Here is a 19081-nt window from a genome sequence, read left to right on the forward strand (position 1 = left end):
GATTTTGGCAGTGTCAGTGAGACAAACAGTGGTGTTACTGAAACATTACTTCCAAGCGCCTCTTCTAAGACAGCTGTTCTCCGCACAGGTGCCTCCGTAGAACAGGGGTCTTCAGGCACCTGCACTTTACAGTGCTTCACACCTTGCCATGCTGGGCCCTCTCATGACTTCTGCCCCCAGCTCCCGCCCAATCCTCTAAGTGCCAGACACAGCACATGGTCACTTATTTATTTTTGATACAAATGTACATGACACATCACCTGACAGCCCACCCACCATCACACAGGTAGGGCCTGGCCCCCTGGGGAAGAGGCGGAGTGGGGAGAAGGGCCTGCAGGTGCTGCAGTCTGCCTCTCCAGCCTTCCCAGGCTGCAGCCAGGCTCCTGGGCCTGCAGAGGGTGGGACCACAGCAGGTGCAGGGAGTGACGGTGGGTGCTGGCCTTGCAGAGATTACGGGGAGGGGGCTTTCAGCTCCACAGCCACCAGCTGAGTCGGGGACCCTGGGGAGCCAGCCCCAGGCTCAGGTGCTCCATCCTCACCCCAGCCAGCCACACATCCCCCTCCACGAGGGAGGGGAAGAGAGATGGAGGGGAGTGATTCCCGTTCTAAGTTCATAGAGAAGTGGGGGCAGCAATGAGAAGAGGCAGAGGGCAGGACCACAGTGGGGGATTCTGGCAGTCCCTGGCCCCAGGTTGGGGAGGGAGGCTGACCCCCCACACTGCTCTGGTCTTCTCACCCCTCAAAACTCCAGATGTACCAGGCCTCCGGAACGGCACTGCCGCCCGCACACTCACACGCAGGCACGCAGGAACACTCAGTTACCACAAAGTTAAAATTAAGGGGTGGGGAGAATAGAGAAAAAAAGATTTTCCAGTGTTTGCTGCTGGGGACCCCGGCACACAGGTTGAGGCCTATGCCCTAGGCAGGGGCCATTTGGCATTAAAGGAGAGAGCAGCAAGAGGGCTGGTGGCTACAGGGCAGGGACATCCAGAGAATATGTACAAAGGAGGGGGATGCCCCCACTCAGCCCCCAATAGGGCTGAACTGGCTCATGGGGGTGGGGTGCATGTAGGGGGAGCTGCCCCGCTTGGAGTGTCCCCACCAACCCTTTGCTGAGGGTGCCCCAGAGGGCGAGGGGCTGGGAGTAATGCCTTGTAGGCTCCCGCACGCTGGGAGGGGATGCTATGTACAGGGGGAGGTGCATGGAATGTGGGGGACAGAAGCTCCGGCCACCCCACCTCCCCATCCTTGGGGACTTAAGGGGGGGTGGGCACCAGGGCGCCTGGCTGCCAGGGGAGAGTGGCAGCACTAAGGGCACTTGTGCCAGTGGCTCTTTTGGGGTGGGGATTAGTGTCTGGAGTGGCCCAGCTCCCATGGCCAGTGAGGTCCCAGGGCATGGGTGATGGTGTAGGGAGAGTGGTCACTGCTTCTTTTCTCGGGTGGTGATGGTGACCAGCTGCTTGGCAGCCTTGGCGATGTCATAGGCGCACTGGATCACCTGCTGAGTCAGCAGCTGGAAGTCCACGGGGGCCCCGGGCTCTGGCGGCACGGTCTTCCGGCACTCGCTCTGCAGCCGGTAGGCGCTGGCATTGAGCAGCCGCAGTGAGCTGCGCACGGGCTCCAGCGCTGGCCTCTAGAGGGAGGAGGAATGAGGCTGGTCCTTGGACTTTAAGCCATGGCACTGATCATGGCCCAGCGTGTTCGGGTCTCCACCCGTCTGCCCCACCCAGAGGCCCTCCCCCTCCCGCTCTTCTCTTCTGTTCCCTGTACCTTTGGGAAGAGAGAGGCCATCTCGGTCACAGCCACGTGGATCTTCTCTGAGCAGGGCACAAAGCTGTGGTGGAGAGAGGAGGGTATAAATCGGGGTCTGTCCAGAAGTTTCCCAGGGACAATAGAACATGGGCCCCTCTCCAGCCTTCTAGCACCACCCCGAAGCTGATAGGAGCCTGCTTCCCACCCCATACCTGTCGTGCTTGAACTCTTGGGCTGCCCGCAACAATTCCTGTATGTTCTTGGTGACCTGCTCTGTCTTCAGGATAACATCCTCTGTGCTGGGAAGCCCAGGGTCTAGGTCTCCATCCAGGCTTTCCAACTCTGGGTGGAAGTCCTCCTCCTTGCCCAGGTCTAGAAACCTCTTCCCTTCCAGCCTGAGGCCCGGGTTTGAAAAAGAGAGAGATGTTCCAGCCCTGGAACTACTCACCTATGCCCTCACAGACACCTGGGGCCCTCCCAACCTTGCCCCTCGGGTGTGTGTGTGCAGGCCTGGGGTTGAGACCCACGGGTGCCTCACCCAAGCAGCGTGTCCCCACTTTGTGTGTTCTCATAGTCGCTGTCGGCACCGCTGCCGTGGCGGGAAAGCTTGCTCTGGAGGGTAGAGAGACAGGGTGGGTGGTGAGTGCACATTCCTGGACCCACACAGCCCTCAGCTCGTCCCTTGGGCACTGGGTCTGGAAACATTACCGGGTGGCGGCTTCCTTCCTGGGAGCACGACAGCAGTGGGGAGGAGGGAGTGAAGGGCACGGCTGAGGCAGACACCCCCTTCCGGATCTGAAACCCAGGGCAAGGCTGGAGTCAGTCTCCCCTCCTCCCCACCCCCTTCCTTTCAGCTTGCCCACAGTGGGGGCGGGGATGTGGCATGTCTAATCATCTGCAGCCTAGCACAGAGCTGGACACTCACCAGGATCAGAACCTACAGGCTCATATGGACCCACCTTGCCCAGGCTCTGCTTACCCGGTAAAGGCCGGCAGGAACGTGCACCGAATAAATGGTGTCATCCTCCTGCTCCTGGGGGTGTTAGCACAGTGGGCGTCATGGCAGGCCTGTGGTGGCCCCATCCCTCTGTTTCCTCATCCCTTGAGACCCACAGGCAACTCACAGTGCTGTGGAAAGGCTGTAGTCTCGTGCTGAGCTCGTCCCCAGGTGGGCCCCCAAAGGGCTTCAGGGCAGAGCCCGGCTCATACATGGAGAAGGCCTGACGGTCCCTGCGGTGAGAGCTGCCACCAGGCCCCATGGCTGTGTGTTCTGCTCGCTCGCTGGGGAGTGGAGGTGTGGGCACAGGCCCTGGTGGCTGCCGGAGCTGCAGGTTTTCCGCCTGCAGCTTGTGGATCTGGGAGTGCACGCAGTGGTGTCAAACTCTGGCTCCAGGCAGGCTCCCCCACCTCTGGGACAGGGCGATCCTCCCTCCCAGGGTCCTGGGAGCCCCCCACTCCCACTGAGGTGGCAGTCCTCACCTCCCTCTGCAGCCTCCGCAGCTCATCGCTCAAGCTACTGTTGACCTTCATGAGCTGCTGCACTTTTGCCTCAGAGGTGGCCAGGGCCTTTTTCAGTTCCAGGTACTCCTGCAGCGTCACGGCCCCGTCGGACAGGTCAGAGGAGTCCATGCTCTGCAGAGAGAGACCCAGCCGGTCAGCCATCGGGGCAGGGGAGCAGATGCCCTCAGGGGCTGCTATGGAGGCAGTGACCAGCCCACTTGTCCCCAATGCCCCTGGTCTACAAGAAGACAGAGCTGGGCCCTGACGGAGGTCCAGGATGGGTGCACAGAGGAATGGGTGGGAGGGGTGGGAGGGACAGTGGTCAGACCCGGGCACGGTTATTCCGAGTGGCACCAGCGCTGCGCAGAGGCTCCTGGTCTGTGTCCTCATCAGAGGCCACGCTGTCGTAGTCGTGCTGGTCGTCGAGGTCACTCTGGTTCCGTGCAGATAGCTCGAGGTTGTCTAGAGACATCAGGCCTGTCGGTCAATGCTCACTCAGACACACAACCTCTTTCCCACAATCCCCCCGCAGAAGGAGCCATGAAAGAGAAGACCCTGGGATGGCGCCCACACCTGCCCATGTCCACCCACCTGTGGGGCTGCTCAGGCTCTTGCCCTGTTGTCTTCGCTTGGCCTCACTGAGGATGTCAATGATCAAGGTGGCAAACTCTCGGGCATTAAAGCGGGCCAGCTTCTGTCGCCCCTGCAAGGCAGAAAGGGCCAGGCTGGCATGAGGGGTGCCTCATGGCTGACAACGCCCTCCTGCCTGATGTAACCGTGACTAAAAACTCCCAGACCAACTTTACCTGGCCAGTCAGCAGCCAAGGCCTCCCCTGGGCCAGGCTGGGGCATGATTCTGAACCAGGGCACCTAAGGGAGCTCTTGGGAAAAGGCTGGAGCACCCACCAGAGGCTGTTCACCAAGTGTGCCAAGGAACGGCCTCTTCCCCACTCCCAAATCCTACTGCCAGCTGGGCCATCAAGGCGTGGTGTGCTGGCCCAGGCCCCAGCCACAGCAGGCTGAGGAAGGACAGGGTTCACAGAGCTGGCGACCCCAGGAAGAGAGGAAACCGCCCCAGGCCCCCTACCCAGCCCCTCACCTGATTCCGTGTGGCTGAGTATTCAGGGTTAACAGGCAGGAAGGGCACTGCACTGCGCTCTGTCACCAGGGTGCTGTGGTTTTGGGTAGCCAGCCACACTGTGGGGGAGGGACAGGGAGCAGGTCATCCAGAGTGGCCTGGCCTACGGGTGGAGGTGGGGAAGCGCTGAGCACAGCCTTCCCAGCTCCTCCCCATGCCCACCGAGCACTGTGGTTCAAAATAGGGGTGGTCTTCAGGTCTGCTGAGCTAGGCTGGGTCAGGGCAAGGCTGGGCGAGGCCAGCTGGGGGCTGACGAACAGAACAAGGCCAGTTCCGCAAGTCCAGACCCAGAGTTTGGGCTGGAATCTGGCTGTGGCCAGGAAGGAGTGATGCAGGGGGCGGAGCAGGGCTGGGGAGATAGCCAAAGTGGGAGGCAGCCAGAGCAGAGATGAGCACCAGTTGGCGGGTGGGGCTTGGGGGAGCTGGCTGGCTGTCTGTAGCTCGGCACGCTCTGCCCTGTGCCCAGCTGGGGACTCTGCCCAGGCGGGCTCACTGCTGGCAGGGGCTTATCTGAAGGCATCCATTCTCAGTCCCACTAAAGGACCAGAGACAGACGCCAGGTGTCAGCCCTGCCCCAGCAGTGTAGGTGCTCTTGCCCCATCTACCCAAGACTCTAACACCCCCACCCCCCCAACTCACCTGCATCATTTTCCCTTCGATCCACCTCGTCATACACGTCCATAGCGAGTTCCTCAAAAAGTCGGTTGCTGAGCTGGAGGCAGAGAGGGAGCCATGGGTTTGGTCGGATCAGTTGGCCCCCAGTGCCAACCAGTCCATCTCACCAGGATGTTGTGAGACATGGGGAATGGCTGATGTCCCTTGTGCCGTCCAGCCCCTACAGTCTCAGAAGTGGAAAATGGGGCAGGGGTCTGTGTGGCAAGCTCCAAGGTGGGAGAGGACAGAAGGGAGGCCAGAGCCAAGGTCAAAGACAAGGGGGTGGGGAGGTCAGAGAAAGGCGACTGGTGAGGCTAGTGAGGGGGCAGGTCAGAGATTTGGCAAAGGATATCAGGTCAGAGGAAGGGGAAGCAACAGAGAGGTGTGGGGGGTCAGAGATGGGGGCCACTCCAAGCGTTAGGGGCTGGTCTGAGCAGACTCACCGCCTGCAGCTTCTTCTTGGCAGCTTTGGCCAACTCGGACAGGTCCAGGCTGCAGACGAAGGGGGGAGATGGGAATGGGGAGAAGGCAGAGGAGGGGAGAGAGTGGACATAAGAGGTGGCTAGGCTCCTGCTAGTGACCTCCCAGACATGCAGGGATCCCCAGGAGACAACGCCCCAGATGCCACACACCAAGTGCCTCCCTGCCCTCCCCAACCTCCAAAGCCTGCTGCCCCACAGGCACGATATACCTCTGAGACATGCACTTTTGCCGAGATCTAAGTCCAGAGAAAGGCAGCAGAGGGAGGAACAGGATAGAGGCAGCAATTACCCAGGAGCAGAGCAGCACACGCCTCCTCACATCAAGCCCAGACCCACATCCACGCAAACCCCCGGCCCCAAGTGTGCGAAACCGGACTCCTCTCACGCCCCCAGCCTGCCCCTCCTCTTTCTCTCAGTGACTGCTCAGGCAGCACCAAAGTCAGCAGCCTGAGGGACACCTGAAGTCTCCTTCACCTTCAAGTCCTAGCCAATGCCTCCAGGTTCTGCCATTGTTTCCTCTTGCCGAGGCTTTCTCAACACTTTCTTAATGCATCTCTGCACTTCCAGTCTTGCCCCTGCAATCCTTTTTCTACCTAGCAGCCTGGTGATCTTTCTGACACATCTGGCTACACTACCCCATGCCTTTAAAACGTGGTACACCTCACACTTCATTAAAAAGCTTACTTATAAACAGTGCTTTGCATGTATTATCTTATTTAATCCTTTCAACAGCCCTGAAAAGTAGACACTGTCACCCCCACTTCTGGGTGAGGTAACCAAGGCTCAGAGAGGCTAAGAAGCCTGCCTCAAGTCACACAGCCAGTAAGCAGCAGACCTGACTCCATACACTCATGCTCAGAACTCTCTGTGCTGGTCACAGTTCTTGTTGAAGCTCACGGGGCTGGTCATTCTCTCGCCTGACTCTACTCCAGCCTTGCCCCTGGGATCCCCTGCCTCCCCCTGCCTCTCACATTATGATCCAGCCCCACGAGCAGCCTGCCCTTCCTGGCATAGCATTTGTAAACTCTAGGCCTCTGCCCCTCTTGCTGCCCTCCCTGTAATGGACAGCCTGACTAGGCTGCCTCCCTGCTAGACTGTGAGCTCCTCAAGGGCGGGGATCGTGTCTGTTACCTCTGTGTCCCCAGTGCCAAGAGCAGCAGCTGGTTAACAATTCACTGTATGTTCTTTTTTTTTTTTTTTTCTGTGACCGGCGCTCAGCCAGGGAGTGCACCGGTCATCCTTATATAGGATCCGAACCCGCGGCGGCGGGAGCGTCGCCGCGCTGCTAGCGCAGCACGCTACCGAGTGCGCCACGGGCTCAGCCCTCACTGTATGTTCTTATGTGGGTGTGTTTACTACACACATGTGCACACACGCACACACACACGCACCAGGCAGAATGAGGCCAGAGAAGTGGGGGAGAGGGTGGATGTTGGCGTCTTAGAACCGAGGAGGTCCGGGTTTAGGGATCTGAGTTGCCCAGGCCTGCCTATCCCCATCTGTCCACAAACGCCCTTGGGGAGGGAGAGAGCCTCCTCCCTCCAGACCCAGGCCAGCAGGCACAGCCTGGCATGAAGATGCGGCTGTCAGAGGTGGCCACCAGGTGGTGCCAGCATCCGTCACGTGAGGTGGGTCGGGGTGGGGGGTATCCTCCACTGCCTGGGCACTTGGGACCTCTCAGATCAGAGGCAGAAACACTCATTAGTACCCCACCCTCGGACACCTGCCCAACTTCTGACATGCCACAGAGGCCTGGCCAGTAGTCCCAAAGTCAGTCAAATCACTGGAGCCCACCCTTCTTTTTTTTTTTTTTTTTTTTTTTTTTTAAAAAGATGACCGGTAAGGGGATCTTAACCCTTGATTGGGTTTTGGTGTTGTTAGCGCCACGCTTACCCAGTGAGCTATCCGGCCATCCCTATATGGGATCTGAACCCGGGGCCTTGGTGTTATCAGCACCACACTCTCCCGAGTGAGCCAAGGGCCGGCCCCCACCCTTCTTTTCCGTGAAGAGCTTGTCTAAAGACTTTACCATTGGGTCAGTGCTGCCTGGACAGAACCCAATAGTCTACACGCCTAGCCTGGGGTCTTTCTTGCACCCAAGGCCTCCACATAATTGACAGTCATGGGGCTCAAGCTGTGCAGGCCACATGCTGAGCTGACATTTCAACCTGCCTGGGGCCCAGCATTAGGAGTGAGGACTAGGCTGTGAAATGCCTATGCCTCTAGCCCCTGGGGGTGGGGGTGGGGGTGGGGTCCCAGCCAGCTGAAGCCTACGGAGTGTGAAGGTGGGAGCTCTTGGGGTCAGGTACCCACATGGCACCCAACAGCCTCTGGGAAGGGGCATCAGGTGAGCACTCACCTGTCAGCCATCTGTGGGATGATGTAATGCCCATTCTTGTGATCTGAACAAAAATAAAAATGCCAAGTCACTGGTGCTGGGTAGCCTCAGCAGCTGGGAGCCCACCTCACCGCCATGAGCAGGGTTTGGCACCCAGAAGTGTCAGGGGAAAGGGAGGAAGGCAGGACACCCCCAACAGCACTGGGAGCTGGCTGGAAGTTATGCCCACCCCCACTCCCCAGCCCCAATGTGCGGCAGCCCAGAGCCTGCAGCAATTTCACAGAAGCTAGTTGCCTAGCAACGCTGTTCCCCAGCCGCTTTGTCACCATGGCACCTGCTGCTGGGGTGTGTCTGGGTCCCACCTGCCTGGCCCAGCCATACTCTGCTCACCTGGCTTGCGTCCACAGAGGTAGAAGGCCAACCGGTCAGTGAGCTCGTACTGGCACTCAACTAGCCTCTCTGCCAGTTCATGGTGCCCCGCCTGCCTGTGGGAGAGGATGTGACTCAGCTCTGCAGCAGCAGCCCACTCCCCTGCCACCCGAGCCTCACCCTGCAGCTGACCCTCACCTGGCATAGTCAATAGGTGTGCGGCCATTAACATCGGGGGAGCCAGGGTCAGCCCCATACACCACGAGCAGCTCAGCCTGCAGTGTCTGCCCTGCCTTGGCAGCCACGTGCAGAGGTGTGGTGCCCTTCTCTGGGTGGAAGAAGTTGGCCTGGGCGCCCAGGGATAACAGGCGCAGACATGTCTCCAGGTTGCCTGTCCGCACGCTTGAGTGCAGTTGCTGCAAGGAGCAGAGTGCATGATAAGTACGTGTGTCCATGAGGCGCACCCCAACCCCAAGCTACACCTACTTCAGGCTGTTCCTGGGACTCCTGCCAGCTCCAAGGGGCCCAGCTGAAATGGGGCCATTTCAGGGAGGACAGAGGGCTTCCCACTAGGAGTTAATGCTAATTAATTACAGCTGCCATCAGTCACGATCCACCACGTGCTGTGTGCTCTGCTTGGAACAGATATTCTCTATGAGGTAGACAGAGTGATTGCCTTCCAACTTTACAGATGAGGAAACTGAGGCTCTTGGAGACTAAGCAACTGCCCCAATGTCTCCCAGTTTTCAGGTGGCAGCTGGGGGATTCTAGCCTTGTGTGTTCACTTGGGACCTGAGGAGCCTTGGCCACACACAGCTTGACCGAGCAATCTTGTCCCTACACTGTGCCCATTGTTTTCCCCTGACCTGGCTGCCTTTGGTACCTAGGGCTCAGTGGTGACAAAGGAGAGGCCTTTGGTATTGTGGGTGGGAAGAAGAGAAGAGGCCCACCCATCTGTTGTGGGGCCCCTCAAACCTTGCTGAGGTCTTTGGCGGTGACTCCGTCATCGTCCCGGCAGGGAAGCTTATGCACAAACGCCAGCATCTGGTACTTGGCCCTGATGAACTCTGACTTGATGGGGCTGCATGGGGCACACAGGAAGGAACGGGGAGCAGAGTGGGAGAGGCTGATCACCTGGGCCTCTGTGCCAGATGGCAGCCCCTGACTACCACCCCTCCAGCCCTGCTCACTGGACTTTGTCTTGGGGGTTGGCTTTGCGCCGGCCACTCTGCACTTGTGCGGGGTCCAGCAGAGAGTGCTCCCAGATGGAGTTGGCTCCGTTGCTGGCCAGCGTGTGCACCATCTGCAGGGAAGAGAAGCCAAGTGAGAGAGTACCCACTGCATGCCGGGCACTGGGGGAAACACTTCTCAAGCCTGCTGCGGCCAGTGTGGCTGGAAACAGTACCGAAGGGACCTACTGTATGCCTGGCACTGTCACGTCATCATCCATTCGGGCCACCCAGAGACATGGATACCGCTTAGCACTCAGATCGTGTGGTGAGTGTGCCAACATGATGTGGCCAAGCTAGTAAGCGGCAGAGCCAGGGTGAGAGTGTCCTCTCTGGGGTGAGTGGATGGGTGGAAAGGATCAGGATTAGGCTCTGTCCCAGGTGGGTGCTGCGTATTCCAGACAGGTGTGTATGTGGATGTGGGGGAAATATGCCCACATTCCACCTGCGGGGGAGGAAGAGCCGCCCAGCCCAGCCCTGTACCTGCAGCAGCGTGGGAGGCCAGGCGCTGTGGCGAAGGTGCTTGACAATGGAGATGTGGCGTCCCAAGCTCCGGTGCACGCTGCAGCATTCGTCACACACCAGCACACCCCTGCTGATGGATGCCCAGCCTGGGTCTGCCGGGGTGGGGGCAAAGGTCAGCCAGAGCCAGGCAACAGATGAGACCTCCTGAGTGCCTGCTCTGGGCTTGCACTACGCTCTGTATTTCCCCCTCACACACTTACTCAGCCCCCAGCAGCCTAGGGGCTATGGCCGTCAGCATGCCTAGGTTCCCAATGAGGGAGGTCCCCAAGGGCTCACAACCGGGGGGTGACAGAGATTGTCCTTTCCTATAAATCCTTGCCCTTCTGGAGATGTGCAGCCCCCAGGGCCCATTTAGTGGCACGGCTTCCTGTCCTGTAGCCAGCACTACCAGGGAACAAGGCTGCTGCCCCAGCCCCTCCATAGGGAGGCAGGAACCCCCTAAGGGATGTGACCCTGAGGCTATGTGCCAGACACCCCCAGGCACCCCTCCTTTCTCTTCTGCACCCAGGCTTCTGTGGGAACCTGACTGACAGGTTGTGCCCCTCTTGCCCTGCCCTGCCGTTCCCTTGTGCTGGTGGTCAAGAGGCCCTTTCATGCCCCAGCCTCCTGCCACCGTCACTGATGGTGTGAGCTGGAGCCCCTCTTAAGGAGGATGGACAGAACAAAGGAACTAACCTTGATTGAGCGCCCAACTGTGTACTCGCTGGGTGCTTTAGGTATGATGCCTCTTACAATTATAGGGCAAGGTATGGAATGCTATCCCTGCTTTACAGATGAGAAAACAGTAGCTCAGAGAGGTTACAGGGCTTCCTCAAGATCACACAGCTAATGAGTGGAATTGCTGGCATGTGGACCCAGGCACTCGGACACCAGAGATCATGCCACATCCACACTTGCTGCTATCCCTCTGTCCTGCAGCCCCAGATGGGCAAGAGTCCTGGAAGCCACTCTCTACTCCTTGGGGAAAAGTGAACTTTGGAAACAAGGAGGGCCAGGACTGGGTGGAAGCTCCTGGGGTCCTTCTTAAGGGCAGGGGAGATGTTGCCCCTCTGTAGAGGGGGAGGAGACAGCTGCATACAACTCAGGCTGCGGAAAGGTCACGGGGGAGAAAGCAGCCATTGTGTGCCACCAGGAGCGGGGGCAGGGAGCCTTTCTCCCAGGACACTGTGCTCTGCCCAGGCCCCCGCCCCGCTCAGGAAGCCCTGTCCTGGGAGGAGGGGCTAGCTCTCTGCCCTGCCTGTAGGGCTCAGGGTGTCCAGAAATGGCGCCCCCAGGGGAAGGACAGGCTTGGGGTGATGAGAATCTCTCCCAACCAGAAGGCAATTCTCAGGCCTTTTCCCCCAAGTACTTCCATCAACGTTCTCAGGAAAACTGTGAGGAGACTGAGTCAGGGGCCCAGCCTGAGCTCTGCCCACAGTGAGTGTCCCCCAACAAGGCGCAGAAATAGGAAGTGAAGGAGAACGCTCTTCAGTCTATGGGCCTTTAGGGACCTGCCCCAAACAGGGAAACACAGGGACACACAAGGTACCTGCCATACACCTTCCTGGGAAGCTGATTCCAGGAGCTCAGGAGGAGAGGTAAGCCATCCAAGCCAAGAGAGGGAGCCCTAGGGCACACTTCTGTATTGGCTTCACCCAAACAGTGAGGCCCTCCAGGCATGGAAAGCTCCCTCCCCCACTCCCAAACACCACTGGGTCAGGGGTCTGCCTGCCAACCACCTCCAGAGGCCCAGGCAGGAAGCCGGAAATGATGCAGCCTAAATTCCTCTTGTTGAAATGGTGGGGTTTCCTGTAAGTGGGGAGCCGCCCAGGCCAGGATCCTAAATGGGCTGCCCTGAGGCCTCCACCCCAGGCTGTGGCCCTCCAGAGACAGCAGGCCTGGAAAGGCTAGCTACATATCCAGGGCCAGTAAGTAGCCCCACAGCGAGCTCCAGGCCATGAGTAGACCAGACCTGGTGAGCCCCTGGACATGGCAGTGACCAAGAAAGCAGCATCCGGGGAATGTGGTCCAAGGATTTGGTTGGCATCTCTGCCAGCCCTTCATGGTGACCTGAAATAGGAAGAGTGGGCAGGGGCCAGTGTCCTGGTCTGGGCCATACTGGTGCCAGCTCAGTTCTGGATGACACAGAAAGGGAGCCCACTCTAATTGATCTACCTACTCCCTATGCCCAAGTGGCCTTGGGTCCACCCAAGCAGGAGTCCCCAAGCCTTTATACCAGTTCCTAAGCAGAAAGGCCAGGAAGGGTCTCTGAAAGTCAAACAACTATTTTAAGCTCCTGCAGTTTAAGGTTAAGGGACCCTCGCCCCCAAGAGGCTCCTTGGACCAAACTTGGGGCAGAAGTGACAGGGAACACAAAGGGGGTTAGGGATGTGGTGGCCTCCTCGGTATCTTGTCCACCCTCCCCCTGGGCTTCTGGCTCCACAATCGGGGTGTGGGTTTGATATGTGTGGCAGGTAGCAGGAGGGATCTGGGGATAATGCTAACCAGTGCCAACCCCACGGAGACTTCTATTAAAGTGAATTCATCACACCACCAAAGCCATTTAGTGGCCTCTAGGGCCAGTAGGTCTGCATGGAAAGGCCAGCATCAGGCCTCTCTCTCCTGAGCTAAGGACCAGATCCTCAATAGACAACAGGGAAAAGCCCACCATCTTGGAAGCAGGCACGAGCAATCCATGGGGATAAGAGTCAGAATGGTGCTTACTTTGGGGGACACTACTGGGAGGGAGCACAAGGAAGCCCCCTAGAGTGATGGAAAGGCTCTACCTCTTGATCAGGGTGGTGGCTATACAGGTATATGCAAATGGAGAAATGCATCAGGATGAACACTGAAGGGCAGGTGCTTTGCCATACATAAGTTATATACCTCAATAAAAGAGAAGGCTGGTCCGTTAGGTCATTTGGTAGACATAAAAGTCAAGTGTTTGGATCCCCATACTGGCCAGCCACCAAAAAAAAAAAAAAGAGGAAGAAAAGCTCATCATTTGACCCACCCCATAATCTACATTACAAACAGACAAATGAGCCTGCGTGTTGTCCTGTAATATGTCCCCAGCCAGTGGTCAACATTGCTCACTCGAGGTGCCCACAGGATGAGCATCTTAAGTTTTTCACTCCTGTGCTCTAGGCTGCCAAAATGGAAAGGCTGAGATAGAGGCCCATGGGGTGAGGAATGGGCCCTTGAGAGCTGGGACAGGGAACTCGGGACTGAGACCATGTGGCAGGGTGGGAAGAGGTGCAGGGAGAGGGTAACGAACATTCTCCAGAGCTCCCTAACCCCTGACCCTTTCTTGGACTCCCAAGGCAGGCTGTGACACAGATGGCACCTGATGAGATGGCACAAGCTGCCACAGCAGCCACTCCACGTCCAGCTGCCTTGCAACATACTCACACTTGTTCTCTGTGTGCCCAGGCGTGGGAGCAGAGGGAACACGGGACCCTTTGGGGACAGGTTGCATCTCACTTCTCACCTCCATGACCACGCCCTCAAAGTAACCAACTGCAAAAAGTCCATGATCCCACTCACAGGGCTGAGACTGCTGGGTTCCTATCAGTAAGGATGCCTGTGACTCTAGGTTGGAGGCATACAACATCATAGGGTTGGGATACAGGGTAGTATCTAGCAGCCAGCTGGGGTCCTGGCAGCATCCAAACACTGGGGGTGGGGTTTGGGGGGGGTGCCTGCCATGTTCTAGACACCACACTGGGTGCTGGGGTGGGAGGATGAGTAAGACTCTGTCAACATCCTGCCCACCTCATCTTTTCACCGCCTTCCTGATCTGTATTCTGGGTCGGGGGAAAAGGAGGTAGCCGCGGCACAAATGCCTCTGTCAGATGAGGACTGGGGATGGATAGGAGCTGGCCAGGCTAACACATTTGCTACACACCATTCCTCCCCAAGCCATGGGGCATTCAGAGGCTTCAGCCAGACATTCAAATGCAATCAGAAAGGACAACAGCCTTGCTGATGCTGCCTGGCATCCCCCTGCCCCAGAATCAGGATTACAGATCTGGAGATGGGAAGGCCCTCAAAAACCATTTCTATTCCAAACTGGTTCGCCTCACAGTTGAGGAAGCTGAGGCCCAGAGTAAAAAAGTCTTGCCATGGGTCACAGAGTAAGCTGAAAACAGAGGCAACACTAAAATCCAGGCTCCCCTGATAGGGTGTCTGCTAATCCTCGCCTCCCAACCCCCATCTGTTATGCCCAACCAAAGGAGGTGCAGAACAGCCTGGGACAGGCACATAGGAGGCAAGGTCCTCTCTTAGACCTTCCATCCCAAGACCTGCCTATGATTGGGGAAAAGGGAGTCATAGTTTCCAGCTAGGGGTAAGGACACCCACCCCCAGATAGCTCCTCCAGGGCCTTCCACCCATGACATGCCCTGAGAGAAGGCCTCAGGGTCATGACCACCCACGAAGTATCCTGTCCCCATGCCCCTGCTTGGTATCCACAGTTCCCAAATACTCTAGCTTGGAGCCACCAGAACCACCAAAGAATCTGTGGGGTTCAACCTGTTGGGGTCCTGGGCCTCTTCAACAGGTGGCTGGAAGTTATGAGCCCACAAAACAGGACCCCACACCCTCACATATAATCATGCCCACAGTCCCCCAGAAGTTCACAGACCCAGTGAGCCTGCCCAGGGGTCTCCCAGGGATATAGCTCCTTTCCTAAAGAAAGGATGGACAAGGACCAGATCTTCGTTCCCCAAGCCAGCTTCTGAGCTCCATCACTGGCTGTGTCCTCACACATCAGAAGGGAGCAGCCTCTTGGGTCACTGCTCCTCAATTCCTCAGCAGGCCAGGGGGTTTCACACCAGCCCAGACTTAACTCTGCTGGGAAGAAGGGAAAAAGCATGTAAACCAGCCAGGAGGCAGGCCAGGAAGCCAGCTGGATGCCAGGAATCTAGGCACCTATTGCCACTGCTCCCTACCCATTTCTGGCCAGCCTGGGCTAGGAGACAGGAAGGGGTGCATGCCCAGAATGAGACAATACCAAGCCCACCTTCCAAAGCAGTCCTTACTGGGGAACAGGCAAAGCCGAGTCCAACTGTCCCCAGTCACCAGCAGGCCTGGTGATGCCTCTAGGGAAGATGCCCAGGTTTGGACTGACCCTGAACACCAAGCCCTGAAAGGAGCTTGGGAACCGGGCGCAGGGAGTCCTAGGAGTAGCCAGGCCCTCATCTGCTCCTGAGGAAACTATCCAGGCCCCCCTGGCGCATCTGACCGGCTCTCTGCCCCTTGCCCTCCGCCACCCCGGCGGGCGTACCGACCATGCGAGCAGCAGGTGCAAGTCGCGGGGGTGGCACTGAGATGACACAAAACCACACTCGCCCCCACCTCCTAAACCCTGCTGGCCTCCGCCACAACCCTCCTGCCACCCCAGGCTGGCGCTTCCGTTTGGATATTGAGATGGGGGTGGGGGGCGCAGCTAGCTGCCCGCCTCCCTCAGACTGAGGAGTGGGAGGCGGCGCCGGGAATGTCCTTCCTCGCTCGCCCACAGACTCGAGGGAAGAGGGGACCCCCAGGCCGGCCCTCCCGCCAAGGACGCGGCTCTGCAGTGGCCCGGGCGGGGACCGAGGCCGGAGGCCGCAGCCCCCCGCCCCGCCCTCCGGCCCCGCACAGCGCTCCCGCCAGGCCCCGGCGCCCGCCCGGCGGCGGCCTGGATGCGCGGTCCCGCCCCCAGCCCGGCCCCGCTTACCAGGGGCGCTGCAGTCCGCACACACCTCCGCTCGCGGCCCCTTCCGGGACATCCTCAGCGGCGACGCGGCCGAAGCCCTCTGGGCCAGCGTGGGGGGCGCGGGCGGCGGGCCCGGGCGGCGGCGGCGGCGGCGGCCCCTGCTGCCCGGCCCGGCTCCGGCAAGGCCCCGGCTAGGCTCCGCGCGCCCGCCCAACCGTCCGCCCCTGGGGCTGGCCCGGAACCCGCCGTGCCCGCCTGCCCGCTCGCCCTCGGGCGCCCTCCGCCCCGCGCCGCCCCGCGCCGCCCCGCCGCCGCTCGCCGCTCGCTCTCTCCGCCCCCTGCGCGGCTCGCCGCGGCTCCTGCAGGAAGCGGCGCAGGCCCTGCCCACCGGGGGAGGGGCGGCCCACACCCCGCCCCGCCGCCCGCCGCTGCCGGCCGCGCCTCCCGGAGAAAGGAAGCCGGAGAGCGGGCGGGAGGGGGCGGGGGCGCTTAAAGGGGCCGAGGTCTCCGCCGGGCCCGGCGGGCAGACTTGCCTGCGGCCCTGGCCTCTGCTCCGGCGCTCCCCGGGCCCGGAGGCACTGTGAGTCACCCTCACAGCCCGATCCCCTTCACTTTCGGCGTTGGGGGCGGCCTGGAAGACGCTCGGCCCAGGGGTGGTGAGCCGGGTTGTGTGGGGACCAGGGAAGAGAGGCAGGAACGGGAGGCCCAGGCCTCCCTCCCGTCAAACGGGCTGTGCCTTGGGGTACCCGTCTATCTGGCTGGGGTAAGCTGTGCGTCCTGCTCCCCCATATGTCCATATCTCTGTGTCCAGGTGTGTGAGTGGTCACGCCCTTGCTGAATACGCATGCCACCAACAATATGGACGCCCAAGTGCCGGAGAGGTCATGCAGTGTATGCCCCTGTCTCCGGGCTAAAAATCATCTATCCCTCCATCCACGCATCCATCTAGAGAGGAAGAAACCTGGACGGTTTTTAAAGACTTCCGAGGAGTGACCAGTGTGCCTGTGTGCTCTAATATCCATTTGTCATCTGCCTTGCATACATCCACGGTTTTTCTGAGGCGTGTGTCCAGAGCGTGTGCATGTAGTATACAGGGGTCATTTCTTGTGACAGTCTTTCTTCGTGTACTTCACAAAGAGGCAGGGGAGGGCGTGGGTGGGGGGCGGGGAGTCGAGATGCAGACCGCACGTGGGTGTACCCCAGCACTGAGCATGCTCCCCCATACACGTGTGCCCGGCGTGCACCCAGCCCCCGCCCCTGCAGCAGCAAAAGGCTGGGACGCTCTGCTTGTGGAGAGAGGGCACGGGTGCCCAGGACCGGGCCTGGGAGCCAGGTCAGTGGTGACACATTTAAAAGACGGCTCCCCTAGCGTCAAAGCCTCCTGCTGTGTAACAAGGGAGAGAGGGGAGTCCTTGGGCAGGGGGGCCCGAGTTGGTCGATTTGTCCCAGCGGTGCCAGAGCGGCAGTGACTTGTGGGTGGGCAGAAGACAAGTAATGCACATGAGTCACACCACCCGAAATACATGCAAAGCTGCCTCCATCGCCTTTCGCTGCAACCCAGATTGACAAGTTTGTTTGAAATCGCGATCCACAAGATATATTTATCAGCACCGCACTCTCCCGAGTGAGCCACGGGCTGGCCCTCACAAGATATATTTATAATCGTACCTTTAAAAAATCTTGCAGGCCTCCCCTCCCCCTACACCCAACAGCCAGCCGCTCATCTGGTGGGGCTTCTGCGAGCATAGATACCTCGCGGATGGGGGTGGGGGGAACGCCACCTGCCGCCCCGTGCTGCACCCGCACCAAGGAGTCCACGGTCTTGGTGGCCCCAGCCGGGGGCGGGGGTGGGGGTGGGGAGGGCGGGAGGAGTGGCCTGGCAGCCCGTACTGGGCGCGCAGCCCACGAGCGGTGGCCGCCCGTTCACCCCCGATCGACTCCTAGCTATGGAATTTCATTTATTAAATGTCGAGGCGGCCGCTGGCAGTCCTGCCGCTTGGATGTCTTTGTTTCCCGGCTCTGTGGGTGCGTCTCGAGCACGTGGCAGCCAGGCGCCCAGTCCGGAGGAAAAGCGACCTGGGTTTAGTGTCTATGGCCGCCTGGCAAAAAGGGAACCCAGCTTCTCAGAGGACAGTTCCCCCCGAATCCAGGCTGACATCCCCCATCTTTGGCTCCTGGGCTGTGCAGGGGAAGGAGGATGATTCAACCCGTTCTGCGTCCTCCCCATCTCCTGGTTGACCCGAGGACTGCCTGGGAGTGGCCCTGGCATGGACATACTGTACAAACTTTGTCCCAAACCCTCAGCACCGTCACAGCCAAGTTTCTGGGCTTGGGGCTGGGGATAAAAGGGTTTCTGGATTTCCTTGTGGAGATGTCACCACCCCAGGAAACAGGACAGCTAAAGTGGAATCACACAGGGGTCTAAAAACAATTTAATCAGGAAATGTACAGGCATTCTCCCGGCCACTCCTAGGCGCCCCTCCCCCGCCCCAGCTCGCTCCCCAACTTTGGCTGCAGCCACGACACTCTGCTGACCCCTCGTGGTGGAGGCGGGCAGCTGTCCCGGGCTCCGGGAGACGCCAGCTGGCTCCGCCCAGGCTAGAGAAAGGGGCGAGGCAGTCCGCTCCCCCCTCATCCCTTTCCCGCCGGGGCTTGGCACCGCAGGGTGTGGAGGAGGAAGGAGAGAAGGCCGCACAAAGAAACCTGAGAGAGGCGCGGGGAGTTTGCAAGCTTTTGCTGGCACCTCCCACACAAACACTTCTTGGATTGCTGTTCTGAGTAGGGCTGATGTGGAATCCCTCGTTCCTGCCTTGCTCTGAGGTGGGCTCGAGAAGGCACCGTGTCTGGTCCCGCCCCCTGTCTCAGTCCGCCTGCTGGGAGGAGGCAGGCGCCGTTACCAGGGCAGTTACTGTCCTTAGCTCACCCCAGGAGGTAGTACCCAGAGTCTCGTTTTAGAGGAGCGTGGACTGAGAAACTGGGAAAAAAATTAAGCAATTTGCTTAAGGTCAGGAAGTTAGTAGGGAGGTGTTCGAACTCGGGTCTCTCTGACACCACAGTTCCTCCTCCCCCAGAACTAGACCAAGCATCTCCATCCTCCCAGCCCCCTTGCAATTGGCGGCCCCGAGGCCGATTTCACTTACCACACCCTCAGCAGGGACCTTTCTGGAAGGACCGCTCTGCCCTGGGGTCATTCAGGAAGGCGAGAGTCTCTGGAATCAGTCACTTCTCCTCTTGAGGGGACCCCACGGGGTGGAGGTGGGGAGCTGCCACCTGCTGCTTTCTGTGTCCAACCTCACTCTGATTCTTGCTGAGGACAGTGTATGGGGGGAGGGACTGTCCTCCCCGCCTTACTGGACGTTCTCTTTCCAATGTCATGTGTGGAAGATAGAGTTTAATTTTCTAAGCAGGCAGGGAAGA

At 59.3% G+C, this 19081-nt stretch overlaps 1 protein-coding gene and 1 long non-coding RNA gene across 3 annotated transcripts; one reads left to right on the forward strand and one right to left on the reverse strand.

Annotated features, from left to right (window-relative positions):
* Window positions 1-214: 214 nt before the first annotated feature.
* On the reverse strand, window positions 215-15813 carry GIT1 (GIT ArfGAP 1). Of its 2 annotated transcripts, none has more exons than XM_063111312.1 (20): window positions 15686-15813; window positions 9946-10079; window positions 9424-9536; window positions 9209-9314; window positions 8432-8649; window positions 8255-8349; window positions 7886-7928; window positions 5488-5536; window positions 5030-5102; window positions 4352-4449; window positions 3844-3955; window positions 3581-3729; window positions 3232-3384; window positions 2877-3107; window positions 2732-2785; window positions 2461-2547; window positions 2291-2364; window positions 1965-2147; window positions 1771-1834; window positions 215-1633 (listed from the first exon to the last, which is right to left on the reverse strand). In XM_063111312.1, exons 1-20 carry the CDS (start codon window positions 15735-15737, stop codon window positions 1421-1423), a joined length of 2301 nt encoding a protein of 766 aa, XP_062967382.1. In that variant the 5' UTR covers window positions 15738-15813; the 3' UTR covers window positions 215-1420. The 2 variants fall into 2 exon arrangements, with proteins under 2 accessions (XP_062967382.1, XP_062967381.1); XM_063111311.1 differs by having other exon boundaries at window positions 3581-3714; window positions 15686-15796.
* A 298-nt stretch (window positions 15814-16111) lies between these two features.
* LOC134389327 (uncharacterized) lies at window positions 16112-16723 on the forward strand. The gene is made up of 2 exons (XR_010024696.1): window positions 16112-16244; window positions 16476-16723. It is a non-coding gene; the product is annotated as an uncharacterized LOC134389327 (long non-coding RNA).
* The last annotated feature ends 2358 nt before the right edge of the window (window positions 16724-19081 follow it).

Source organism: Cynocephalus volans, chromosome 10 (assembly GCF_027409185.1).
Source record: "Cynocephalus volans isolate mCynVol1 chromosome 10, mCynVol1.pri, whole genome shotgun sequence".
Lineage (NCBI taxonomy): Eukaryota > Metazoa > Chordata > Mammalia > Dermoptera > Cynocephalidae > Cynocephalus > Cynocephalus volans.

What these genes read in the sequence shown, in the direction of transcription:
- GIT1 (XM_063111312.1), bottom strand. Translation starts at nt 15,737, where the DNA reads ATGTCCCGGAAGGGGCCGCGAGCGGAGGTGTGTGCGGACTGCAGCGCC. An exon ending in ACTCAGCCACACGGAATCAG is followed by an intron (nt 3,956 to 4,351) that starts GTGAGGGGCTGG and finishes TCTGCCTTGCAG; the next exon opens with GGGCGACAGAAGCTGGCCCG. An exon ending in TTCCTGCCGGCCTTTACCGG is followed by an intron (nt 2,548 to 2,731) that starts GTAAGCAGAGCC and finishes CCTGGGTTTCAG; the next exon opens with ATCCGGAAGGGGGTGTCTGC.